Source organism: Oncorhynchus keta, chromosome 3 (genome assembly GCF_023373465.1).
Source record: "Oncorhynchus keta strain PuntledgeMale-10-30-2019 chromosome 3, Oket_V2, whole genome shotgun sequence".
Taxonomy (NCBI): Eukaryota; Metazoa; Chordata; class Actinopteri; order Salmoniformes; family Salmonidae; genus Oncorhynchus; species Oncorhynchus keta.
The window spans coordinates 25,997,285-26,021,276 of NC_068423.1; the positions used below are offsets into that span (position 1 = coordinate 25,997,285).

Below are 23,992 nucleotides of genomic sequence, written 5' to 3' on the forward strand. Positions count from 1 at the left end.
CAATGTCTGAAGGTTATTATGTGGGAGCTACACTGGAAGACAGAACTGATGACTAAATATGTCCAGCATCATTGGGACTATAGAGATTCCATAAACACACCATAGCTCTATTTCCTTCTGTGTTTGCTACAGATAGACCCCTGATTTCCATCCAGCTGTATGTCTGTAATGTGAATGATGTGCTGTCTGTCTACGTCTGTCTGCCATAGAAAGAATATCAACAAAGTCATCAACAATGTCCAGAATCTTTCAGACAGACAGTCCCCCTCAGTCTCCCTGTTACCATCCAAACCTCTGTGTGTTTTGACTTGAGACAGACAGTCCCCCTCAGTCTCCCTGTTACCATCCAAACCTCTGTGTGTTTTGACTTGAGACAGACAGTCCCCCTCAGTCTCCCTGTTACCATCCAAACCTCTGTGTGTTTTGACTTGAGACAGACAGTCCCCCTCAGTCTCCCTGTTTCCATCCAAACCTCTGTGTGTTTTGACTTGAGACAGACAGTCCCCCTCAGTCTCCCTGTTACCATCCAAACCTCTGTGTGTTTTGACTTGAGACAGACAGTCCCCCTCAGTCTCCCTGTTTCCATCCAAACCTCTGTGTGTTTTGACTTGAGACAGACAGTCCCCCTCAGTCTCCCTGTTTCCATCCAAACCTCTGTGTGTTTTGACTTGAGACAGACAGTCCCCCTCAGTCTCCCTGTTACCATCCAAACCTCTGTGTGTTTTGACTTGAGACAGACAGTCCCCCTCAGTCTCCCTGTTTCCATCCAAACCTCTGTGTGTTTTGAATTGAGACAGACAGTCCCCCTCAGTCTCCCTGTTACCATCCAAACCTCTGTGTGTTTTGAATTGAGACAGACAGTCCCCCTCAGTCTCCCTGTTACCATCCAAACCTCTGTGTGTTTTGAATTGAGACAGATAGTCCCCCTCAGTCTCCCTGTTTCCATCCAAACCTCTGTGTGTTTTGACTTGAGACAGGCAGAGAATGAAGACAGGCCTCAGCGTCGGAGGAAGAAGCTGACCCAGAGCAGAGAGACTGGGCCTGGGGGTCAGAATCACCCTGGGAGTGCTGCTAGTGACCCAGACAGCGTCAGTCGCCAGGCTCTGCTCGATCAGGTTGGTGGCACCCCAAGAATTACAGCCTTGGTGAATACCATTCATATATACCACATAGATAAATCAATACATACGTTTGTATACATTTAAATACATTTGTCTCTAGGATACCAATACGATGAATGATGTACGAATATGTTACAGGAAAGTAAATGTAACCGAGGTTGTCTTTCTGTCTCTGTCTCACAAAGTTTAATTTTCTCTATTCATCTACACAGTAGTATTGATATGATTATGTTGTTGTCTCGGACATCAGCGCCATCTAGAGGCGTACAGAAACATGCACCGTCTCAGAGACATCCTGTACCATCGATACTCTGCCATGCTCAGAGATAAGATACACACACAGAGACAGGAGATACAACGACGTGCTGCGGCAGCTGGAACAGTCACCGAGGATAAACACATACCGGTAAAACACCTTCAAATCTTATTCATGTAGGATTAGGATCGCAAATTACATAACCTTCCCAAAATTACATGGTTTTACAGAAATCCTGGTTGGAAGATTCCCAGGATCAGGATGGAATAAATAGGAAATCCGGAATCCTCCAACCAGGATTTATGTACAACCCTATGTATGACCCAGTGGACTGATAACATACCCTATGTATGACCCAGTGGACTGATAACATACCCTATGTATGACCCAGTGGACTGATAACACACCCTATGTATGACCCAGTGGACTGATAACACACCCTATGTATGACCCAGTGGACTGATAACACACCCTATGTATGACCCAGTGGACTGATAACATACCCTATGTATGACCCAGTGGACTGATAACATACCCTATGTATGACCCAGTGGACTGACAACACACCCTATGTATGACCCAGTGGACTGATAACATACCCTATGTATGACCCAGTGGACTGATAACACACCCTATGTATGACCCAGTGGACTGATAACATACCCTATGTATGACCCAGTGGACTGATAACATACCCTATGTATGACCCAGTGGACTGATAACATACCCTATGTATGACCCAGTGGACTGATAACATACCCTATGTATGACCCAGTGGACTGATAACATACCCTATGTATGACCCAGTGGACTGATAACATACCCTATGTATGACCCAGTGGAATGATAACATACCCTATGTATGACCCAGTGGACTGATAACACACCCTATGTATGACCCAGTGGACTGATAACATACCCTATGAAACACGACTAAAACAACCTTACAAACATTCTTGCTTTCAATACTTTCATTCAGTTTTTCACACTGAGATGTAGGTAAGAGAAGTTATGTAATACCAGTCGGCCGCCAACAGGGGTCAGTGTCAGGCTACTAACTGGTCTACCAGGGCTCCCCCCAGTCCCTGAAGCACTACCATCCCAGGGCTCTCCATCCCAGTCCCTGGAGCACTACCATCCCAGTGCTCTCCATCCCAGTCCCTGGAGCACTACCATCCCAGTGCTCTCCATCCCAGTCCCTGGAGCACTACCATCCCAGGGCTCTCCCCCCCAGTCCCTGGAGCACTACCATCCCAGGGCTCTCCCCCCCAGTCCCTGGAGCACTACCATCCCAGGGCTCTCCCCCCCAGTCCCTGGAGCACTACCATCCCAGGGCTCTCCCCCCCAGTCCCTGGAGCACGACCATCCCAGTGCTCTCCATCCCAGTCCCTGGAGCACTACCATCCCAGTGCTCTCCCCCAGTCCCTGGAGCACTACCATCCCAGTGCTCTCCCCCCCAGTCCCTGGAGCACTACCATCCCAGTGCTCTCCATCCCAGTCCCTGGAGCACTACCATGCCAGGGCTCTCCACCCCAGTCCCTGGAGCACTACCATCCCAGGGCTCTCCATCCCAGTCCCTGGAGCACTACCATGCCAGGGCTCTCCACCCCAGTCCCTGGAGCACTACCATCCCAGGGCTCTCCACCCCAGTCCCTGGAGCACTACCATCCCAGGGCTCTCCACCCCAGTCCCTGGAGCACTACCATGCCAGGGCTCTCCATCCCAGTCCCTGGAACACTACCATCCCAGTGCTCTCCATCCCAGTCCCTGGAGCACTACCATGCCAGGGCGCTCCACTGGCTTTTTCCACTGGTGGCACCAGCACATGATTTGGTTTCACAAATGTATTTTAAATACAATTGTATTAATAACGACCTGGCCTGTGTTCCATAATGTGGCTGCATTCCATGCAGAACCAGGCCAATAATGACTAGTCATATTTTAAATGAGCACGTCCTTGTGTTTTAACAGTGATTTGGATAGATTTAGTGTAACAGGTCTGATGTACAGTAAGTTACCCTTTAGTTCAGGTGCGTACCAGCCAGACTGTTGTGTTTGGCTATCAGTGTTTCTAGGTGTATCTCCAGCACACTTTTCCCAAAACAAATGGCCACTGGATTGATGCAAATAATCATGATTGTGCCAGGTTGGCATAGAAAACTTTATTGTTACCAACCCTAGAATTTGGTGATTTCAGGGGCAAGGACATTTGGCCTTCAAGAGGTACCCAATCTGTCTGTCAGGGTACTAAGGCCATCTGTCAGGGTACTAAGACCATCTGTCAGGGTAATAAGACCATCTGTCAGAGTAATAAGACCATCTGTCAGGGTAATAAGGCCACCTGTCAGGGCACCAAAGCCATCTGTCAGGGCACCAAGGCCATCTGTCAGGGCACCAAGGCCATCTGTCAGGGCACCAAGGCCATCTGTCAGGGTACCAAGGTCATCTGTCAGGGCACCAAGACCATCTGTCAGGGCACCAAGGCCATCTGTCAGGGTACCAAGGCCATCTGTCAGGGGGCACAGGGTTCAAGGCCATCTGTCAGGGTACTAAGGCCATCTGTCAGGGCACCAAGGCCATCTGTCAGGGCACCAAGGCCATCTGTCAGGGCACCAAGGCCATCTGTCAGGGCACCAAGGCCATCTGTCAGGGCACCAAGGCCATCTGTCAGGGCACCAAGGCCATCTGTCAGGGTTCTAAGGCCATCTGTCAGGGTAATAAGGCCATCTGTCAGGGTACCAAGGCCATCTGTCAGGGCACCAAGGCCATCTGTCAGGGTAATAAGGCCATCTGTCAGGGTACCAAGGACATCTGTCAGGGAACCAAGGCCATCTGTCAGGGCACCAAGGACATCTGTCAGGGTTCTAAGGCCATCTGTCAGGGTAATAAGGCCATCTGTCAGGGTACTAAGGCCATCTGTCAGGGTACCAAGGCCATCTGTCAGGGCACCAAGGCCATCTGTCAGGGCACCAAGGCCATCTGTCAGGGCACCAAGGCCATCTGTCAGGGAACCAAGGCCATCTGTCAGGGCACCAAGGCCATCTGTCAGGGTTCTAAGGCCATCTGTCAGGGTAATAAGGCCATCTGTCAGGGTAATAAGGCCATCTGTCAGGGTACTAAGGCCATCTGTCAGGGTACCAAGGCCATCTGTCAGGGTTCTAAGGCCATCTGTCAGGGTAATAAGGCCATCTGTCAGGGTAATAAGGCCATCTGTCAGGGTACTAAGGCCATCTGTCAGGGTACCAAGGCCATCTGTCAGTGTACTGAAGGCCATCTGTCAGGGTACCAAGGCCATCTGTCAGGGCACCAAGGCCATCTGTCAGGTTACCAAGGCCATCTGTCAGGGTACCAAGGCCATCTGTCAGGTTACCAAGGCCATCTGTCAGGTTACCAAGGCCATCTGTCATGGTAATAAGGCCATCTGTCAGGGTACTAAGGCCATCTGTCAGGGTAATAAGGCCATCTGTCAGGGTACTAAGGCCATCTGTCAGGGTAATAAGGCCATCTGTCAGGGTAATAAGGCCATCTGTCAGGGTACTAAGGCCATCTACGCTCATTGGCTACAGCCTCTCATGTATACACCAATACTGACCTAAGGGAGGCGCCAGAAAATTTAGGCAAATTGTAATGCGACTTTTAATTACATAGGCCTATATACACTGAGTGAACAAAACATTAAGAACACCTTCCTAATATTGAGTTTCAAACCCCTTATTGCCCTCAGAACAGCCTCAATTAAATCGGGACATGGACTCTACAAGGTGTTGAAAGGTTCCACAGGGATGCTGGCCCATGTTGACTCCAATGCTTTCCCACAGTTGTGTCAAGTTTGCTGGATGACCATTCTTGATACACACGGAAAAATGTTGAGCGTGAAAAACCCAGCAGCCTTGCAGTTTTTTTACACAAAATGGTGCGTCTGGCACCTACTACCACACTTCGTTCAAAGACACTTAAATATTCTGCCTTGCCCATTCACCCTCTGAATGGCCCACATACACAATCCATGTCTCAATTGTCTTAAAGACTTAAAAATCATTATTTAACCCTGTCTCCTCCCCTTCATCTACACTGATTGAAGTGGATTTAACAAGTGGCATCGATAAGGGATCAAAGCTTTCACCTGGATTCACCTGGTCCGTCTGTCATGGAAAGAGCTGGTGTTCTTAATGTTTTGTACACTCAGTGTATGCCAAAAGCCAGTCATGTTTGACAAATATAATGTAGGGTAGGCCGTCATTGTAAATAAGAATTTGTTCTTAACTGACTTGACAAGGTAAATAAAGGTTCAATTTAAATATATATATATATATATATATAAAAAATAGGGCCATTAACATCAACATCTAAAAACTTGATTCTGTGGATTGGAGGTTCATTCAGATAGGAGAGAAAAGTCAGAAAGGCCTGTTGGGCACCACAACATCACCCACCTTGCAATCTGAGCGAAGGCAGTCAGCATTTTGAAACTATTTAACCATCAATGTTAATTGTTTAAAACCTGTACATTTTGTCCACCCTGTTTCGAATGAGTCTATAGCCAAAATCCGACCATCTCCGACTATGTTGAGGGAATTACTTTTTTCAACACTTCCTCATATGCCATTGAAACCAGCATTTCTCTCATGTTTTAGTATGTTTCAACTTTCTTTCATTGTCCAGTAGCCAAAGCCACAATAGTCACATTAGCATCTCATACTAGTTGTTGAATCTTTAGATCTTATTTCTTTCTAAATTTCTAACGGATGTTTTCATCTCACATGAAAACGCTCTTTTCATCTCTGTCACATGATACCGTTTGCATGTGTAGTGAGCTTTTGAGAATGATATTTTCAGCTAATTGCATTTTGGAACATTTGCGGGTATAGCCTACTGCCATGTGCGCATTGCTGAGCTTATAATATGAATAAATAATAGTTTATCAACATTTTAAGTGAAACATTCTGATCTGTTGCATCAGACTCATTGGTTTTTCAAGTTTTTTGATTTGATTGTATGAATTTTGGGATCTATCATCCCACAACTGTCCCAGAGTCTGTTTGGAATATTTATTTATCTGAGAGAACAACAATCTGACCAGTAGAATAGGTAAACGTATCCACTATGAGGGGATAGTAGATTGACACAGTCTAGTGATTTTGCTGTTCGTTACTGGTCTTGTTGGCTGAGGGAAAGTAAACGTAGACTAACATATTCAAAGTGTGCCTCGGAATTCAAAGTGTGCCTCGGAATTCAAAGTGTGTCTCGGAATTCAAAGTGTGCCTCGGAATTCAAAGTGTGCCTCGGAATTCAAAGTGTGCCTCGGAATTCAAAGTGTGCCTCGGAATTCAAAGTGTGCCTCGGAATTCAAAGTGTGTCTCGGAATTCAAAGTGTGTCTCGGAATTCAAAGTGTGTCTCGGAATTCAAAGTGTGCCTCGGAATTCAAAGTGTGTCTCGGAATTCAAAGTGTGCCTCGGAATTCAAAGTGTGCCTCGGAATTCAAAGTGTGCCTCGGAATTCAAAGTGTGCCTCGGAATTCAAAGTGTGTCTCGGAATTCAAAGTGTGCCTCGGAATTCAAAGTGTGCCTCGGAATTCAAAGTGTGCCTCGGAATTCAAAGTGTGCCTCGGAATTCAAAGTGTGCCTCGGAATTCAAAGTGTGCCTCGGAATTCAAAGTGTGCCTCGGAATTCAAAGTGTGTCTCAAAGTGTGTCTCGGAATTCAAAGTGTGTCTCGGAATTCAAAGTGTGTCTCGGAATTCAAAGTGTGTCTCGGAATTCAAAGTGTGTCTCGGAATTCAAAGTGTGCCTCGGAATTCAAAGTGTGTCTCGGAATTCAAAGTGTGTCTCGGAATTCAAAGTGTGTCTCGGAATTCAAAGTGTGCCTTGGAATTCAAAGTGTGCCTCGGAATTCAAAGTGTGTCTCTGAATTCCACAAGGGAAGCACGCTGTTGATTCCCCTATGTGTCTGTCTTCATTACTTGTTGACCTACTTCGGAGCTGCAAGGCCTGTGAGAAGGACCCGATCACGTGACGGGTATTGGATAATAATCATTTAGATTTCCGAGAGAGCCATGTGAGTGAGAGGTGCTTTGAAGAACGACGATTGGCAGCCGGGAGAAGGTTCAATGTTTCATGAGCTCACAGACATTTTCCATATGCACAAAAAAAGCTTATTTCTCTCCAATTTTGTGCACAAATTTGTTTACATCCCTGTTACTGAGCATTTCTCCTTTACCAAGATAATCCATCCACCTGACAGGTGTGGTGTATCAAGAAGCTGATTAAACAGCATGATCATTACACAGGTGCACCTTGTGCTGGGGACAATAAAAGGCCACCTTAAAATGTTCAGTTTTGCCACACAACACAATGCAAAAGACAGCTCAAGTTTTGAGTCAGTATGCGATTGGAATGCTGATTGCAGGAATGTCCACCAGAGCTGTTGCCAGAGAACTGTATGTTAATTTATCTACCATAAGCTGTCTCCAACATTGTATAGACAATTTGGATTTGCACAACCTGAGAATTTCTGCATAAACTGTCAGAAACCGTATCAGGGAAGCTCATCTGCGTGCTCGTCGTCCTCAACAGGGTCTTGACTTGACTGCAGTTCGGCGTCGTAACTGACTTCAGTGGGCAAATGCTCACCTTCGATAGCCACTGGCACGCTGGAGAAGTGTGCTCTTCACGGATCAAGCCCAGTTTCAACTGTACCGGGCAGATGCCAGACAGAGTGTATGGCATCGTGTGGGTGAGTGGTTTGCTGACGTCAACGTTGGGAACAGAGTGCCCCATGGTGGCGGTGGGGTTATGGTATGGACAGGCATAAGCTAAGGACAACGAACACAATTGCATTTTATCGATGGCAATTTGAATGCACAGAGATACTGTGATGAGATCCTGAGGCCCATTGTCGTGCCATTCATCTGCCTTCATCACCTCATGTTTCAGCATGATAATGCACGGTCCCATGTCGCAAGGATCTGTACACAATTCCTGGAAACTGGAATGTCCCAGTTCTTCCATGGCCTCCATACTCACCAGACATGTCACCCATTGAGCATGTTTGGGATGCTCTGGACCGACGTGTACGACAGCTTGTTCCAGTTCCTGCCAATATCCAACAACTTCCCACAGCCATTGAAGAGGAGTTGGGACAACATTCCACAGGCCACAATCAACAGCCTGATCAACTCTATGTGAAGGAGAAGTGTCTTTCTGCATGAGGCAGATGGTCACACCAGACACTGACCGTTTCTTTTATCCACACCCCTACCTTCACCTATCTGTGACTAACAGATTCATATCTGTATTTCCAGTCATGTGAAATCCATAGATTAGGGCCAAATCCATCTATTTCAATTGACTAATTTCCTTATGTGAACTGTAAATCTTTGAAATTGTTGCATGTCGCGTTTATATTTTTGTTCAGTGCATATTCTGTCCAATCCACAAAGCATGGATGGGGGGGCTATGGCAACACAAGGGGGGCTACGGCAACACATGGGGGGCTATGGCAACACAAGGGGGGGGGCTATGGCAACACAAAGGGGGAGGGGCTATGGCAACACAAGGGGGGCTATGGCAACACAAGGGGGGCTATGGCAACACAAGGGGGGGGCTATGGCAACACAGGGGGGCTATGGCAACACAAGGGGGGAGGGGCTATGGCAACACACAAGGGGGCAGCCGTGAAATTCAAGGCCTGGTAGTTACCTTTCAATTGCCTTTCAATTGCCTTTCAATCTACCCAAAGACCCTTAGGCTAGCCGGCGCTACCCAAAACGCAGAAATAAAATATAAAACATTCATTACCTTTGATGAGCTTCTTTCTTGGCACTCCTATATATCCCATAAACATCACAATTGGGTCTTTTTCCCGATTAAATCCGTCATTGTATAGCCAAAATGTCATTTTCTGAAGACCGGTCTGATCCAGGAATATACCCTTTTACAAGACGCAACGTCACTTTTTAAAATGACAAAAGTTGCCTATATACTTTTACAAAACACTTCAAACTACTTTTCTAAACCAACTTTAGGTATTAATAAACATTAAAAATCTATACAATTCATCACGGGGTGATCTGTATTCGATAGCAGCTAGTCTTGAAATCAGCGGCCATCTTTTCCATTTTAATAACATCCTGTTGAGAGACTGAAACAGGAAAGGGCAAAACGTCATACAACCAAGGATTAAGTCTGCTCGAAATGCCAGCACTGGCGACATCGTGTGGAAGCTGTAGGCGTTTACAGAACAGCTTCATGTATTTGCAGTCGCCTTAAACAATACATTGACTGGCGGATTAATATATTTTTTGTGTTTTTGGAGAACAGTTTTTCGAGGGATTTTTACTCCTAAACACGTTGTGTTATAGCCACAGACACGACACAGACACACCAGTTTTAGAGACTTCAGAGTGTTTTCTATACACACGTACTTATCATTTGCATATACAATATTCCTGGCATGAGTAGCAGGACTTTGAAATGTTGCGCGATTCTTAACAAAAAGCTGCGAAAGTTTGCATGATCCTTAAGATTAAGCAAGAGCTTTTTTTCTGGCCACTCTTCCGTAAAGCCCAGCTCTGTGGAGTGTCCGGCTTAAAGTGGTCCTATGGACAGATACTCAATCTCCGCTGTGGATCTTTGCAGCTTGCTTCATTTAACGAATTATGTGACTTCTGGAGGTAATTGGTTGCACTATATCTTATTAAGGGGCTTCATAGCAAAGGGGGTGAATACATATGCACAGGAGGTGAATACATATGCAAATTAGGCAAATACATATGCAAAGGAGGTGAATACATATGCAAAAGAGGTGAATACATATGCAAAGGAGGCAAATACATATGCAAATGAGGTGAATACATATGCACAGGGAGTGAATACATATGCAAAGGAGGTGAATACATATGCAAAGGAGGTGAATACATATGCAAAGGAGGTGAATACATATGCACAGGAGGTGAATACATATGCAAAGGAGGTGAATAAATATGCAAATGAGCCGAATACATATGCAAATGAGGGGAATACATATGCAAAGGAGGCAAATACATATGCAAATGATGTGAATACATATGCACAGGGAGTGAATACATATGCAAAGGAGGTGAGTACATATGCCAATGAGCCGAATACATATGCAAATGAGGGGAATACATATGCAAAGGAGGTGAATACATATGCACAGGAGGTGAATGCATATGCAAAGGAAGTGAATACATATGCAAAGGAGGTGAATACATATGCAAATGAGGTGGATACATATGCAAAGGGTGGGAATGCATATGCAAATGGGGGAAATACATATGCAAAGTGAGTGAATAGATATGCAAATGAGGGGAATACATATGCAAAGAGGGTGAATACATATGCAAAGGGAGTGAATACATATGCAAAGGGAGTGAATACATATGCAAAGGGAGTGAATACATATGCAAAGGGAGTGAATACATATGCACGCACCACTTTTCCGTTTTTTATTTATTATAATTTTTTCAAACAAGTAATTTTCTTCATTTCACTTCACCAGTTTAGACTATTTTGTTTCCGTCCGTTACATGAGATCCAAATACAAAATCAATTTAAGTGACATGTTATAATGCAACAAAATAGGCAAAACGCCAAGGGGGATGAATACTTTTGCAAGGCACTGTACTATTGGCCTTATGCGCATCAATCACACACATAGATTTCCCTTCAGAAAAGTGGTTTATTTTTGGTCAATTGCACATTACTGTTTGAATAAATCATGATAATAAAAAAATAAATTATGAACCAAAATCTAACGCGACCAGTTAAAAAGAGATTCACTGGCACCCTTGCCAATAAAAAATGTGTGATGCACTGCCAAGTCAAACGGTCGCAAATGCAACTCTTTTGGTTGCGGTATCGAACCCTGCATCCTGTAGGTTTTAACCCCAACCCTGTTCCTGGAGAGACACCCTTCTGTAGGTTTTAACCCCAACCCTGTTCCTGGAGAGACACCCTCCTGTAGGTTTTAACTCCAACCCTGTTCCTGGAGAGTCACCCTCCTGTAGGTTTTAACTCCAACCCTGTTCCTGGAGAGTCACCCTCCTGTAGGTTTTAACCCCAACCCTGTTCCTGGAGAGTCACCCTCCTGTAGGTTTTAACTCCAACCCTGTTCCTGGAGAGTCACCCTCCTGTAGGTTTTAACTCCAACCCTGTTCCTGGAGAGATACCCTCCTGTAGGTTTTAACTCTGAAGTTTAATATTTCCAGTTACGAAAAATGTATAAACTCCTATAAAAATGTCCATTAATGATAAACCACATAATAATACACACTTCCTTTTGCTGCAGGATCATTTTCTTTCTATAGAAAACTGGTTCAAATTAAGGTCCTACATCTGTATATTTTCTCAGAAACTGAGGAAGCTGACCTGTTCTACTCTCTCCCATGACAACACATACCTGAGGTCTCTTCCTCAAACCAGCTACTACCTGGTAAGCCTCACACATACAGTATGATGCCCATGATGATCATTAGTTATTAGATAATAAGACTAGTTTAAAAAAAAGTTAAATAATGTCATGTTAATAAGATATTGATGCTCTTTGGCAGTTTATATAGATAGCATAGAGTACTAGCTGAATTGCTTAGCGTAGCCCTCCAACCCAATGCCATCACATTGTCCCAATTCTCTACCTCTACCTCTATCACTTCTGTATCTCTTCTCTATCTTTATCTCTAGCTATCTATTCTCTATCACTTCTATATCTCCATCTCTTCTCTATCTTTTCTCTATCTCTTCTATATCTCTATCTCTTCTATATCTCTATCTCTATCTCTTCTATATCACTATCTCTTCTCTATCTACATATTATATATCTCTTCTCTATCTCCATCTCATCTCTATCTCTATATTTTCTCTATCTCTATCTCTTCTCTATCTATGTCTTCTCTATCTTTTCTCTGTTTCTATAATTTCTCTATCTCTATCTCCAATCAATCTCTATCTCTTCGAAATGTATATCTCTTCTATGTCTCTACCTCTATATTTATCTCTTCTATATCACTCTCTTCTCTATCTCCTCGCTATCTACATCTCTTCTCTATCTCATCTCCATCTCTTCGCTATCTACCTATTCTATCTCTTCTCTATCTCTTCTCTATCTCTTCTCCATCTCTATCTCTTCGCTATCTACCTATTCTCTATCTCTTCTCTATCTCTTCCAAATCTCTTCTCTATCTCTATCTTTTCTATATCTCTACCTCTATCTCTATCTTTTCTATATCTCTACCTCTATCTCTATATTTCTATCTCCATTTCTATATCTTCTCTATTTCTATCTCAAACTCTATCTATTATATATTCCTGTCTCTTCTCAATCTCTGCCTCTATCTCTACATCTTCTCTATCTCTTCTATATCTATATCTCTTCTCTATCTCTATATTTATCTCTTCTCTATCTTTATGTCTATATTTATATCTCTATATCTTCTCAATCTCTATCTTTATCTATATCTCTTCTCTATCTCCGTCCCTTCTATGTCTCCATCTCGTCTCTATCTCTATCGCTTTTCTATCTTATCTCTATCTCTGTCTCATCTCTACCTCTATCTCTATCTCTATATCTTCTCTATCTCTTCTATTTCTCCTCTCTATCTCTATCACTTATCTATATATATCTTTATCTCTATCTCTATCACTTATCTATCTATATATATCTGTATCTCTATCTCTATCACTTATCTATATATATCTTTATCTCTATCTCTATCACTTATCTATCTATATATATCTGTATCTCTATCTCTATCACTTATCTATATATATATCTTTATCTCTATCTCTTCTCAATCAGTTCAATTCAAATAAAGGGTCTTTATTAGCATGGGGAAACATATGTTAACTTTGCCAAAGCAAGTGGAGTAGATAATATACAAAAGTGAAATAAACAATAAAATGTACAGTAAACATTACACTCACAGAAGTTCCAAAATAATAAAAACATTACAAATGTCATATTATGTATATATATACAGTGTTGTAACAATGTGCAAATGGTTAATGTACATTATGTCTATGTCTTCTCTATCTCTATCGCTACCTCTACCTCTATCTATGTCTCTTCTCTATCACTTCCCTATCTCTTCTCTATATCTCTCTTCTCTATCTCTACCTCTTTATCTATCTCTTCTCTATCTCTATCTTCTCTGTCTCTCTTTTTCTATCTATCTATCTATCTATCTATCTATCTATCTATCTATCTATCTATCTATCTATCTATCTATCTATCTATCTATCTATCTATCTATCTCTTTTCTATCTCTGTCTCTTCTATATCTCTATCTCCACTCTGAGATCTTGGGCCTTCAGAACCAGTTGTCTCGGCATGGTTGTCTGAAGACCCTCCAGGACCAAGAGGACTTCTGTTTAATGGTTAACCACCACCACCACCACAACCATGGTCCAGTCCAGCTGCAGAGGACACTACAGGAGATCAGGAAGAGGAGTTGAGTTCTCATCTTGTTATCTTCGTTGTCAACATTGTAACGGGAAAGTGGTTCGTTTCTCGAAAAGCTTGGGCAATGGATGAAAGATTATCTTGTGTGCTATTAGTCAAAAGTAGTGTATGATATAGGGAATAGGTTGCCATAGGGCTCTGGTCAAAAGTAGTATAGGGCAGTGGTTCCCAAACTTTTTATAGTCCCGTACCCCTTCAAACATTCAACCTCCACCTGTGTACCCACTCTAGCACCAGGGTCAGCTGTACCCCCTCTAGCCCCAGGGTCAGCTGTACCCTCTCTAGCACCAGGGTCAGCTGTACCCCATCTAGCACCAGGGTCAGCTGTACCCCCTCTAGCTCCAGAGTCAGCTGTACCCCATCTAGCTCCAGAGTCAGCTGTACCCCATCTAGCTCCAGGGTCACCTGTACCCCCTCTAGCACCAGGGTCAGCTGTACCCCATCTAGCTCCAGAGTCAGCTGTACCCCATCTAGCTCCAGAGTCAGCTGTACCCCCTCTAGCACCAGAGTCAGCTGTACCCCCTCTAGCTCCAGGGTCAGCTGTACCCCATCTAGCTCCAGGGTCAGCTGTACCCCATCTAGCTCCAGGGTCAGCTGTACCCCATCTAGCTCCAGGGTCAGCTGTACCCCATCTAGCTCCAGGGTCAGCTGTACCCCATCTAGCTCCAGGGTCAGCTGTACCCCATCTAGCTCCAGGGTCAGCTGTACCCCATCTAGCTCCAGGGTCAGCTGTACCCCATCTAGCTCCAGGGTCAGCTGTACCCCATCTAGCTCCAGGGTCAGCTGTACCCCCTCTAGCCCCAGGGTCAGCTGTACCCCATCTAGCTCCAGGGTCAGCTGTACCCCATCTAGCTCCAGGGTCAGCTAGCTGTACCCCATCTAGCTCCAGGGTCAGCTGTACCCCCTCTAGCCCCAGAGTCAGCTGTACCCCCTCTAGCCCCAGGGTCAGCTGTACCCCCTCTAGCTCCAGAGTCAGCTGTACCCCATCTAGCTCCAGGGTCAGCTGTACCCCATCTAGCTCCAGGGTCAGCTGTACCCCATCTAGCACCAGGGTCTGCTGTACGCCATCGAGCTCCAGAGTCAGCTGTACCCCATCTAGCTCCAGGGTCAGCTGTACCCCATCTTGCTCCAGGGTCAACTGTACCCCATCTAGCTCCAGGGTCAGCGGTACCCCATCTAGCTCCAGGGTCAGCTGTACCCCATCTGGCTCCAGGGTCAGCTGTACCCCCTCTAGCTCCAGAGTCAGCTGTACCCAATCTAGCTCCAGGGTCACCTGTACCCCATCTTGCTCCAGGGTCAGCTGTACCCCATCTAGCTCCAGGGTCAGCTGTATCCCATCTAGCTCCAGGGTCAGCTGTACCCCATCTTGCTCCAGAGTCAGCTGTACCCCATCTGGCTCCAGAGTCAGCTGTACCCCATCTGGCCCATCTAGCTAGCCAGGGTCAACTGTAGGGTCAGCTGTACCCCCTCTAGCCCCATCTAGCTCCCAGGGTCAGCTGTACCCCATCTAGCTCCAGGGTCAACTGTACCCCATCTAGCTCCAGGGTCAGCTGTACCCCCTCTAGCTCCAGGGTCAGCTGTACACCATCTAGCTCCAGGGTCAGCTGTACCCCATCTAGCTCCAGGGTCAGCTGTACCCCATCTGGCTCCAGAGTCAGCTGTACCCCATCTAGCTCCAGGGTCAGCTGTTTCCCATCTAGCTCCAGGGTCATCTGTACCCCATCTAGCTCCAGGGTCAGCTGTACCCCATCTAGCTCCAGGGTCAGCTGTACCCCCTCTAGCTCCAGGGTCAGCTGTACCCCATCTAGCTCCAGGGTCAGCTGTACCCCCTCTAGCTCCAGGGTCAGCTGTACCCCCTCTAGCTCCAGGGTCAGATGTACCCCATCTAGCTCCAGGGTCAACTGTACCCCATCTAGCTCCAGGGTCAACTGTACCCCCTCTAGCTCCAGGGTCACCTGTACCCCCTCTAGCTCCAGGGTCAGCTGTACCCCCTCTCGCTCCAGGGTCAACTGTACCCCATCTAGCCCCAGGGTCAGCTGTACCCCATCTAGCTCCAGGGTCAGCTGTACCCCCTCTAGCTCCAGGGTCAACTGTACCCCATCTTGCTCCAGGGTCAGCTGTACCCCCTCTAGCTCCAGGGTCAACTGTACTCCCTCTAGCTCCAGGGTCAGCTGTACCCCATCTAGCTCCAGGGTCAGCTGTACCCCATCTAGCCCCAGGGTCACCTGTACCCCATCTAGCTCCAGGGTCAGCACACTCTCAAATGTAGTTTTTTACCATCATGTTAAGCCTGCCACACACACACACACTATACGATACATTTACTAAACATAAGAATGAGTGTGAGTTTTTGTCACAACGCGGCTTGTGAGAAGTGACAAAGAGCTCTTATAGGACCAGGGCACAAATAATAATATTATAATAATCAGTAATTTTGCCTCTTTATTTAACCATCTTACATATAAAACCTTATTTGTTCATCTAAAATAGTGAATAACTCACCACAGGTTAATGAGAAGGGTGTGAATAACTCACCACTGGTTAATGAGAAGGGTGTGTTTGAAAGGATGCACATAACTCTGACATGTTGGGTTGTATTGGAGAGAGTCTCCGTCTTAAATCATTTCCCACACAGTCTGGTCCTGTAATTAGTTTTCATGCCAGTGAGGGCCGAGAATCCACTCTCACATAGGTACGTGGTTGCAAAGGGCATCGGTGTCTTAACAGCGTGATTTGCCAAGGCAGGATACTCTGAGCGGCAGCCCTATCCAGAAATCTGGCAGTGGCTTCTGATTAAATTCAGTTTTCACAGAACCCCTTGTTTCAATTTCGATGAGGCTCTCTTGTTCAGATATCGGTAAGTGGACTGGCAGGCAGGGTATGAAAGGGATAACGAATCCAGTTGTTTGTGTCATCCGTTTCGGGAAAGTACCTGCGTAATTGCGCACCCAGCTCACTGAGGTGCTTCGCTTTTGTCCGTAAGCTTGAGTTCATTTGCACACAAAAAAAATCATACAATGATGGAAAGACCTGTGTTGTTCTTGTTAATACAGACAGAGAAGAACTCCAACTTCTTAATCATAGCCTCAATTTGAGTGTGGGCCTTACTAAATGGACTGTTTGAAAATGTCAAGAAACATGAGACTGTGATCTTGATGTGCTTTATGGTCCTGACAGTGATTGGCAGCCGCTCCGCACCTGATGTGATGTCATCGGGATGGGGTTGGAGCCAGCAGGAGATGTCAGGACAGACCCCTAGAATTCACGTCACCACGGAGACAAGACACCTGGACCGGGTGAGTCATCGCTGCTCAATTAAGTCGACCTGAATGTCCCCAAACTCAATTCTGTTTTCAATTCAGGATGTCCTCATGAAGACAAGGCTGGGCAGGAGATTAGCATTTAAACATCCTATTTACAGGGCCAATGGTAACAACTTCTAAAGATATAATCAACCGTGGACGAATGATAGTAAACCTAGCTTCGCGTTGAAATAATGGTGTCCTTTGGGCTATTCAGAAGTCAATGTAGTCTTCATAATACCCAACCTCACTCTGACTTTACTGTCACATCCAGCGTTTTTTTAAGAAGAGTTCCTTTCAACTATTCAATGTTATTTAGTCTACGCAAATGAGTTTGGAAGCTGATCAACATTTAAACGTGTAGATGTGATAGCTTAGCTGAAATGAACACAGCCCTTTACAAAGCTGAGCAGGGTACATCGAGGTAGGCATCTGGATGGTAGACTCATTGTCACTGAAGTGCATTACCCCTCATGTACAAGTAGGTGTCACTGTTTAGGCATGGACTGTGGCTTAACATTTTGTTTCAATATAGCTCATACCTTTTTCAATATCAGATTTGAACTAGTATTTGAACCCAGGCCTGTAGAGCTCTGGTGTAGCCCACCCAGGACAACAGGATGCTGGGCCCACCCAGGACATCATGATGCTGGGCCCACCCAGGACATTAGGATGCTGGGCCCACCCAGGACATCAGGATGCTGGGCCCACCCAGGAAATCAGGATGCTGGGCCCACCCAGGACATCAGGATGCTGGGCCCACCCAGGACATTAGGATGCTAGGCCCACCCAGGACATTAGGATGCTGGGCCCACCCAGGACATTAGGATGCTGGGCCCACCCAGGACATTAGGATGCTGGGCCCACCCAGGACATCAGGATGCTGGGCCCACCCAGGACATTAGGATGCTGGGCCCACCCAGGACATCAGGATGCTGGGCCTGGCTCTGACATCAGGATGCTGGACCTGGCTCTGACATCAGGATGCTGGGCCTGGCTCTGACATCAGGATGCTGGGCCCACCCAGGACATCAGGAAGCTGGGCCTGGCTCTGACAACTCTTCCATCGGTGTGAATTCTCACCGATCCTATGGCAAACTGGGCGGGGCAAGAGCCCCCCCCCCACACACACACACACACACACACACACACACACACACACACACACACACACACACACACACACACACACACACACACACACACACACACACACACACACACACACACACACGGGCACAGAGCCTCCTTTCCCAGGAGGTCTTTCCCCACATCCCCAAGAAATACCCACCTCCCTTCCCCTCCCCGTCTCTCAAAAATAAAGCAATGAGAGCCGAACCCAAACTAGGGAACCGCGGCGCAGTGCCTTGCTCGTTTACTTTTAGTATGAAACCATCTGTTTAGTCATTTATGTGTATGATTTATGATTCTATTTACGTTTCCCCTGTTTTTTTATGGACCTCTAGTTGTGATCTCATCACAGTGTTGAATTTCACAGCTGTCTGTATATGATCCATATGGAGTATTAGATACGTCAGTACTATACATAACACACAGAGGTATTTTGACCTCACTAAATGGAAAACATTCATAAGGCAAAGACTCCTAGTCAGCAGAGAGAATCTTAGTCAATGTCAGGATTTACGGTTATGAGGTATGTGCTATGTGTCGGCTCACTGGATTTACTTGAGTACTTGACTCGTGCGGTACTTTTTATGCGGTACTCGTGAGTACCTGACTCGTGCGGTACTTTTTATGCGGTACTCGTGAGTACTTGACTCATTTACTTGAGTACTTGACTCGTGCGGTACTTTTTATGCGGTACTCGTGAGTACTTGACTCGTGCGGTACTTTTTATGCGGTACTCATGAGTACTTGACTCATTTACTTGAGTACTTGACTCGTGCGGTACTTTTTATGCGGTACTCGTGAGTACCTGACTCGTGCGGTACTTTTTATGCGATACTCGTGAGTACTTGACTCATTTACTTGAGTACTTGACTCGTGCGGTACTTTGTATGCGGTACTCGTGAGTACCTGACTCGTGCGGTACTTTTTATGCGGTACTCGTGAGTACTTGACTCATTTACTTGAGTACTTGACTCGTGCGGTACTTTTTATGCGGTACTCGTGAGTACCTGACTCATTTACTTGAGTACCTGACTCGTGCACAAATGTGATGTGGTTCTGGAATTCTCTGATTCAGAGGGGTTTGGTTTAAATGTGGAAGACACATTTCAGTTGAAGGCATTCAGTTGTACAACTGACTCGGTATCCCCCCTTTCTCATCACTTCTATCCTCTCTCTGTTCTCTCTCTTTCTCCAAACCCCACCCTGCTCCTCTCTCCTCTGTGAATAAACCCCACCCTGCTCCTCTCTCCTCTATGAATAAACCCCACCCTGCTCTGTGAATAAACCCCACCCTGCTCCTCTCTCCTCTGTGAATAAACCCCACCCTGCTCCTCTCTCCTCTGTGAATAAACCCCACCCTGCTCCTCTCTCCTCTATGAATAAACCCCACCCTGCTCCTCTCTCCTCTGTGAATAAACCCCACCCTGCTCCTCTCTCCTCTGTGAATAAACCCCACCCTGCTCCTCTCTCCTCTGTGAATAAACCCCCCACCCTATGAATAAACCCCACCCTGCTCCTCTCTCCTCTGTGAATAAACCCCACCCTGCTCCTCTCTCCTCTATGAATAAACCCCACCCTGCTCCTCTCTCCTCTGTGAATAAACCCCACCCTGCTCCTCTCTCCTCTGTGAATAAACCCCACCCTGCTCCTCTCTCCTCTGTGAATAAACCCCACCCTGCTCCTCTCTCCTCTGTGAATAAACCCCACCCTGCTCCTCTCTCCTCTGTGAATAAACCCCACCCTGCTCCTCTCTCCTCTGTGAATAAACCCCACCCTGCTCCTCTCTCCTCTGTGAATAAACCCCACCCTGCTCCTCTCTCCTCTGTGAATAAACCCCACCCTGCTCCTCTCTCCTCTGTGAGTAAACCCCACCCTGCTCCTCTCTCCTCTGTGAATAAACCCCACCCTTCTCCCCTCTCCTCTGTGAATAAACCCCACCCTGCTCCTCTCTCCTCTGTGAATAAACCCCACCCTGCTCCTCTCTCCTCTGTGAATAAACCCCACCCTGCTCCTCTCTCCTCTGTGAGTAAACCCCACCCTGCTCCCCTCTCCTCTGTGAATAAACCACACCCTGCTCCTCTCTCCTCTGTGAATAAACCCCACCCTGCTCCTCTCTCCTCTGTGAATAAACCCCACCCTGCTCCTCTCTCCTCTGTGAGTAAACCCCACCCTGCTCCTCTCTCCTCTGTGAATAAACCCCACCCTGCTCCTCTCTCCTCTGTGAGTAAACCATACCCTGCTCCTCTCTCCTCTGTGAGTAAACCACACCCTGCTCCTCTCTCCTCTAGCTCCTCTGTGGTGCCAGTAATCAACCACCAGACAAAGTGTGTCTTCATTTACATTACATTACATTTAAGTCATTTAGCAGACGCTCTTATCCAGAGCGACTTACAAATTGGTGCATTCACCTTATAACATCCAGTGGAACAGTCACTTTACAATAGTGCATCTAAATCTTAAAGGGGGGGGGGGTGAGAAGGATTACTTATCCTATCCTAGGTATTCCTTAAAGAGGTGGGGTTTCAGGTGTCTCCGGAAGGTGGTGATTGACTCCGTTGTCCTGGCGTCGTGAGGGAGTTTGTTCCACCATTGGGGGCCAGAGCAGCGAACAGTTTTGACTGGGCTGAGCGGGAACTGTACTTCCTCAGTGGTAGGGAGGCGAGCAGGCCAGAGGTGGATGAACGCAGTGCCCTTGTTTGGGTGTAGGGCCTGATCAGAGCCTGGAGGTACTGAGGTGCCGTTCCCCTCACAGCTCCGTAGGCAAGCACCATGGTCTTGTAGCGGATGCGAGCTTCAACTGGAAGCCAGTGGAGAGAGCGGAGGAGCGGGGTGACGTGGGAGAACTTGGGAAGGTTGAACACCAGACGGGCTGCGGCGTTCTGGATGAGTTGTAGGGGTTTAATGGCACAGGCAGGGAGCCCAGCCAACAGCGAGTTGCAGTAATCCAGACGGGAGATGACAAGTGCCTGGATTAGGACCTGCGCCGCTTCCTGTGTGAGGCAGGGTCTTACTCTGCGGATGTTGTAGAGCATGAACCTACAGGAACGGGCCACCGCCTTGATGTTAGTTGAGAACGACAGGGTATTGTCCAGGATCACGCCAAGGTTCTTAGCGCTCTGGGAGGAGGACACAATGGAGTTGTCAACCGTGATGGCGAGATCATGGAACGGGCAGTCCTTCCCCGGGAGGAAGAGCAGCCCCGTCTTGCCGAGGTTCAGCTTGAGGTGGTGATCCGTCATCCACACTGATATGTCTGCCAGACATGCAGAGATGCGATTCGCCACCTGGTCATCAGAAGGGGGAAAGGAGAAGATTAATTGTGTGTCGTCTGCATAGCAATGATAGGAGAGACCATGTGAGGTTATGACAGAGCCAAATGACTTGGTGTATAGCGAGAATAGGAGAGGGCCTAGAACAGAGCCCTGGGGGACACCAGTGGTGAGAGCGCATGGTGAGGAGACAGATTCTCGCCACGCCACCTGGTAGGAGTGACCTGTCAGGTAGGACGCAATCCAAGCGTGGGCCGCGCCGGAGATGCCCAACTCGGAGAGGGTGGAGAGGAGGATCTGATGGTTCACAGTATCGAAGGCAGCCGATAGGTCTAGAAGGATGAGAGCAGAGGAGAGAGAGTTAGCTTTAGCGGTGCGGAGCGCCTCCGTGATACAGAGAAGAGCAGTCTCAGTTGAATGACTAGTCTTGAAACCTGACTGATTTGGATCAAGAAGGTCATTCTGAGAGAGATAGCGGGAGAGCTGGCCAAGGACGGCACGTTCAAGAGTTTTGGAGAGAAAAGAAAGAAGGAATACTGGTCTGTAGTTGTTGACATCGGAGGGTCGAGTGTAGGTTTTTTCAGAAGGGGTGCAACTCTCGCTCTCTTGAAGTCACAAAGTCATCTGCAGAGAGGGAGGAGGGGGATGTCGTCGACCTTCTTTTCAAAATGGTTGACAAAGTCATCTGCAGGGGGAGGGGGGGGGAGGATTCAGGAGGGAGGAGAAGGTGGCAAAGAGCTTCCTAGGGTTAGAGGCAGAAGCTTGGAATTTAGAGTGGTAGAAAGTGGCTTTAGCAGCAGAGACAGAAGAGGAAAATGTAGAGAGGAGGTAGCGAAAGGATGCCAGGTCCGCAGGGAGGCGAGTTTTCCTCCATTTCCGCTCGGCTGCCCGGAGCCCTGTTCTGTGAGCTCGTCTTCACCCCAGAGATCAGTGTTATCGGGTGTGAGTCGCCACGAGGGTACCCTTGAGAAGTAGCACATCATTAGGAATATATGAACAATGCGCCACGTACTGTGCGGCTCACACACACATTGAATAGAGATGTGGTGGCCAGGGAGGATGAGGGGTATCAGTATGGTGATGTGTTACCTGACCGAGAGGCCTGCCGACTGGGCAGCACAGGGAGGAGGTTGGGCCCCCCTGGAGAGGACCTTACCAAATAAAATAAAATCTAAATCAAATGTTATTTGTCACATACACATGGTTAGCAGATGTTAATACGAGTGTAGCGAAATGCTTGTGCTTCTAGTTCCAACAATGCAGTACTAACCATCAAGTAATCTAACTAACAATTCCAAAACGACTACCTTATAGACACAAGTGTAAGGGGATAAAGAATATGTACATAAAGATATAATGAAACCGAAGATGACCTGGGGTACCAATGTAAGAAATAACACGTAAAAAAACAAAAAACTGCATAGTTTCCTCGGAACGCGAAGCGAGGTGGCCATCTCTGTCGGTGCCGGAAGTACTACCAGTTAGGGTGTGAGGTTCTGGTCATACTAATCTTGAAACCCAAAACCAAGTGTTGTGTGCCCTAGCTAGAGTGCCCTAGCTAGTTTGAATCAAATCGAGTAGCTAGTTTGCGCCATTTCATTCTGTGTTCAAACCTGAGCTAACTGACTGTGAGGCCTATCTCAGTGTGTAATCTGATGTTTCCTCACAGATTGTCCATTCAGAGACAGGGAGAGGGCTTATGCCAGGAGAGAGACTTCCAGAAAGAGGGGTTGGGGAGAGACTTCCAGAAAGAGGGACTGGAGAGAGACTTCCAGAAAGAGGGGCTGGAGAGAGACTTCCAGAAAGAGGGGCTGGAGAGAGACTTCCAGAAAGAGGGGCTGGAGAGAGACTTCCAGAAAGAGGGGCTGGGAGAGACTTCCAGAAAGAGGGGCTGGGGAGAGACTTCCAGAAAGAGGGGCTGGAGAGAGACTTCCAGAAAGAGGGGTTGGGGAGAGACTTCCAGAAAGGGGGCTGGGGAGAGACTTCCAGAAAGAGGGGCTGGAGAGAGACTTCCAGAAAGAGGGGCAGGAGAGAGACTCCCAAAAAGAGGGGCTGGGGAGAGACTTCCAGAAAGGGGGGCTGGGGAGAGACTTCCAGAAAGAGGGGCTGGAGAGAGACTTCCAGAAAGAGGGGCTGGAGAGAGACTTCCAAAAAGAGGGGCTGGGGAGAACTCTGCAGCCTTCCTCCTCTCACAGCAGGAACAGGACTACACTGAGCAAATGTTTCCCAAGGTACGTGTCAAACCACACACACTTAATGGGGCACTGAGAGGCAAACACACCTGCAGGAGGGATAGTGTCATCCCAATCAGGATCATGGCCCAAACAACCAGGATGTGGCATATAGTGTGAGGGTTAGTGCTGCCGCAGGCTTACAGGTGGTAGGGGTGTGAGAGGACAGGAACGTGAGGGATGGGTGTGAGAGGACAGGAACGTG

At 46.9% G+C, this 23,992-nt stretch overlaps 1 protein-coding gene across 1 annotated transcript in view; it reads left to right on the forward strand.

Moving 5' to 3' along the window:
* Nucleotides 1–23,992, forward strand: part of si:ch211-130h14.4 (uncharacterized) — a 48,335-nt gene that overhangs the window by 11,454 nt on the left and 12,889 nt on the right. The window contains exons 3-8 of the mRNA XM_052494207.1: nucleotides 978–1,115; nucleotides 1,372–1,527; nucleotides 11,749–11,829; nucleotides 13,692–13,842; nucleotides 17,032–17,150; nucleotides 23,226–23,787. Of these exons, the coding sequence (XP_052350167.1) occupies nucleotides 978–1,115; nucleotides 1,372–1,527; nucleotides 11,749–11,829; nucleotides 13,692–13,842; nucleotides 17,032–17,150; nucleotides 23,226–23,771 (1,191 nt within the window). The 3' untranslated portion in view covers nucleotides 23,772–23,787. The remainder of the gene's footprint in view (nucleotides 1–977; nucleotides 1,116–1,371; nucleotides 1,528–11,748; nucleotides 11,830–13,691; nucleotides 13,843–17,031; nucleotides 17,151–23,225; nucleotides 23,788–23,992) is intronic.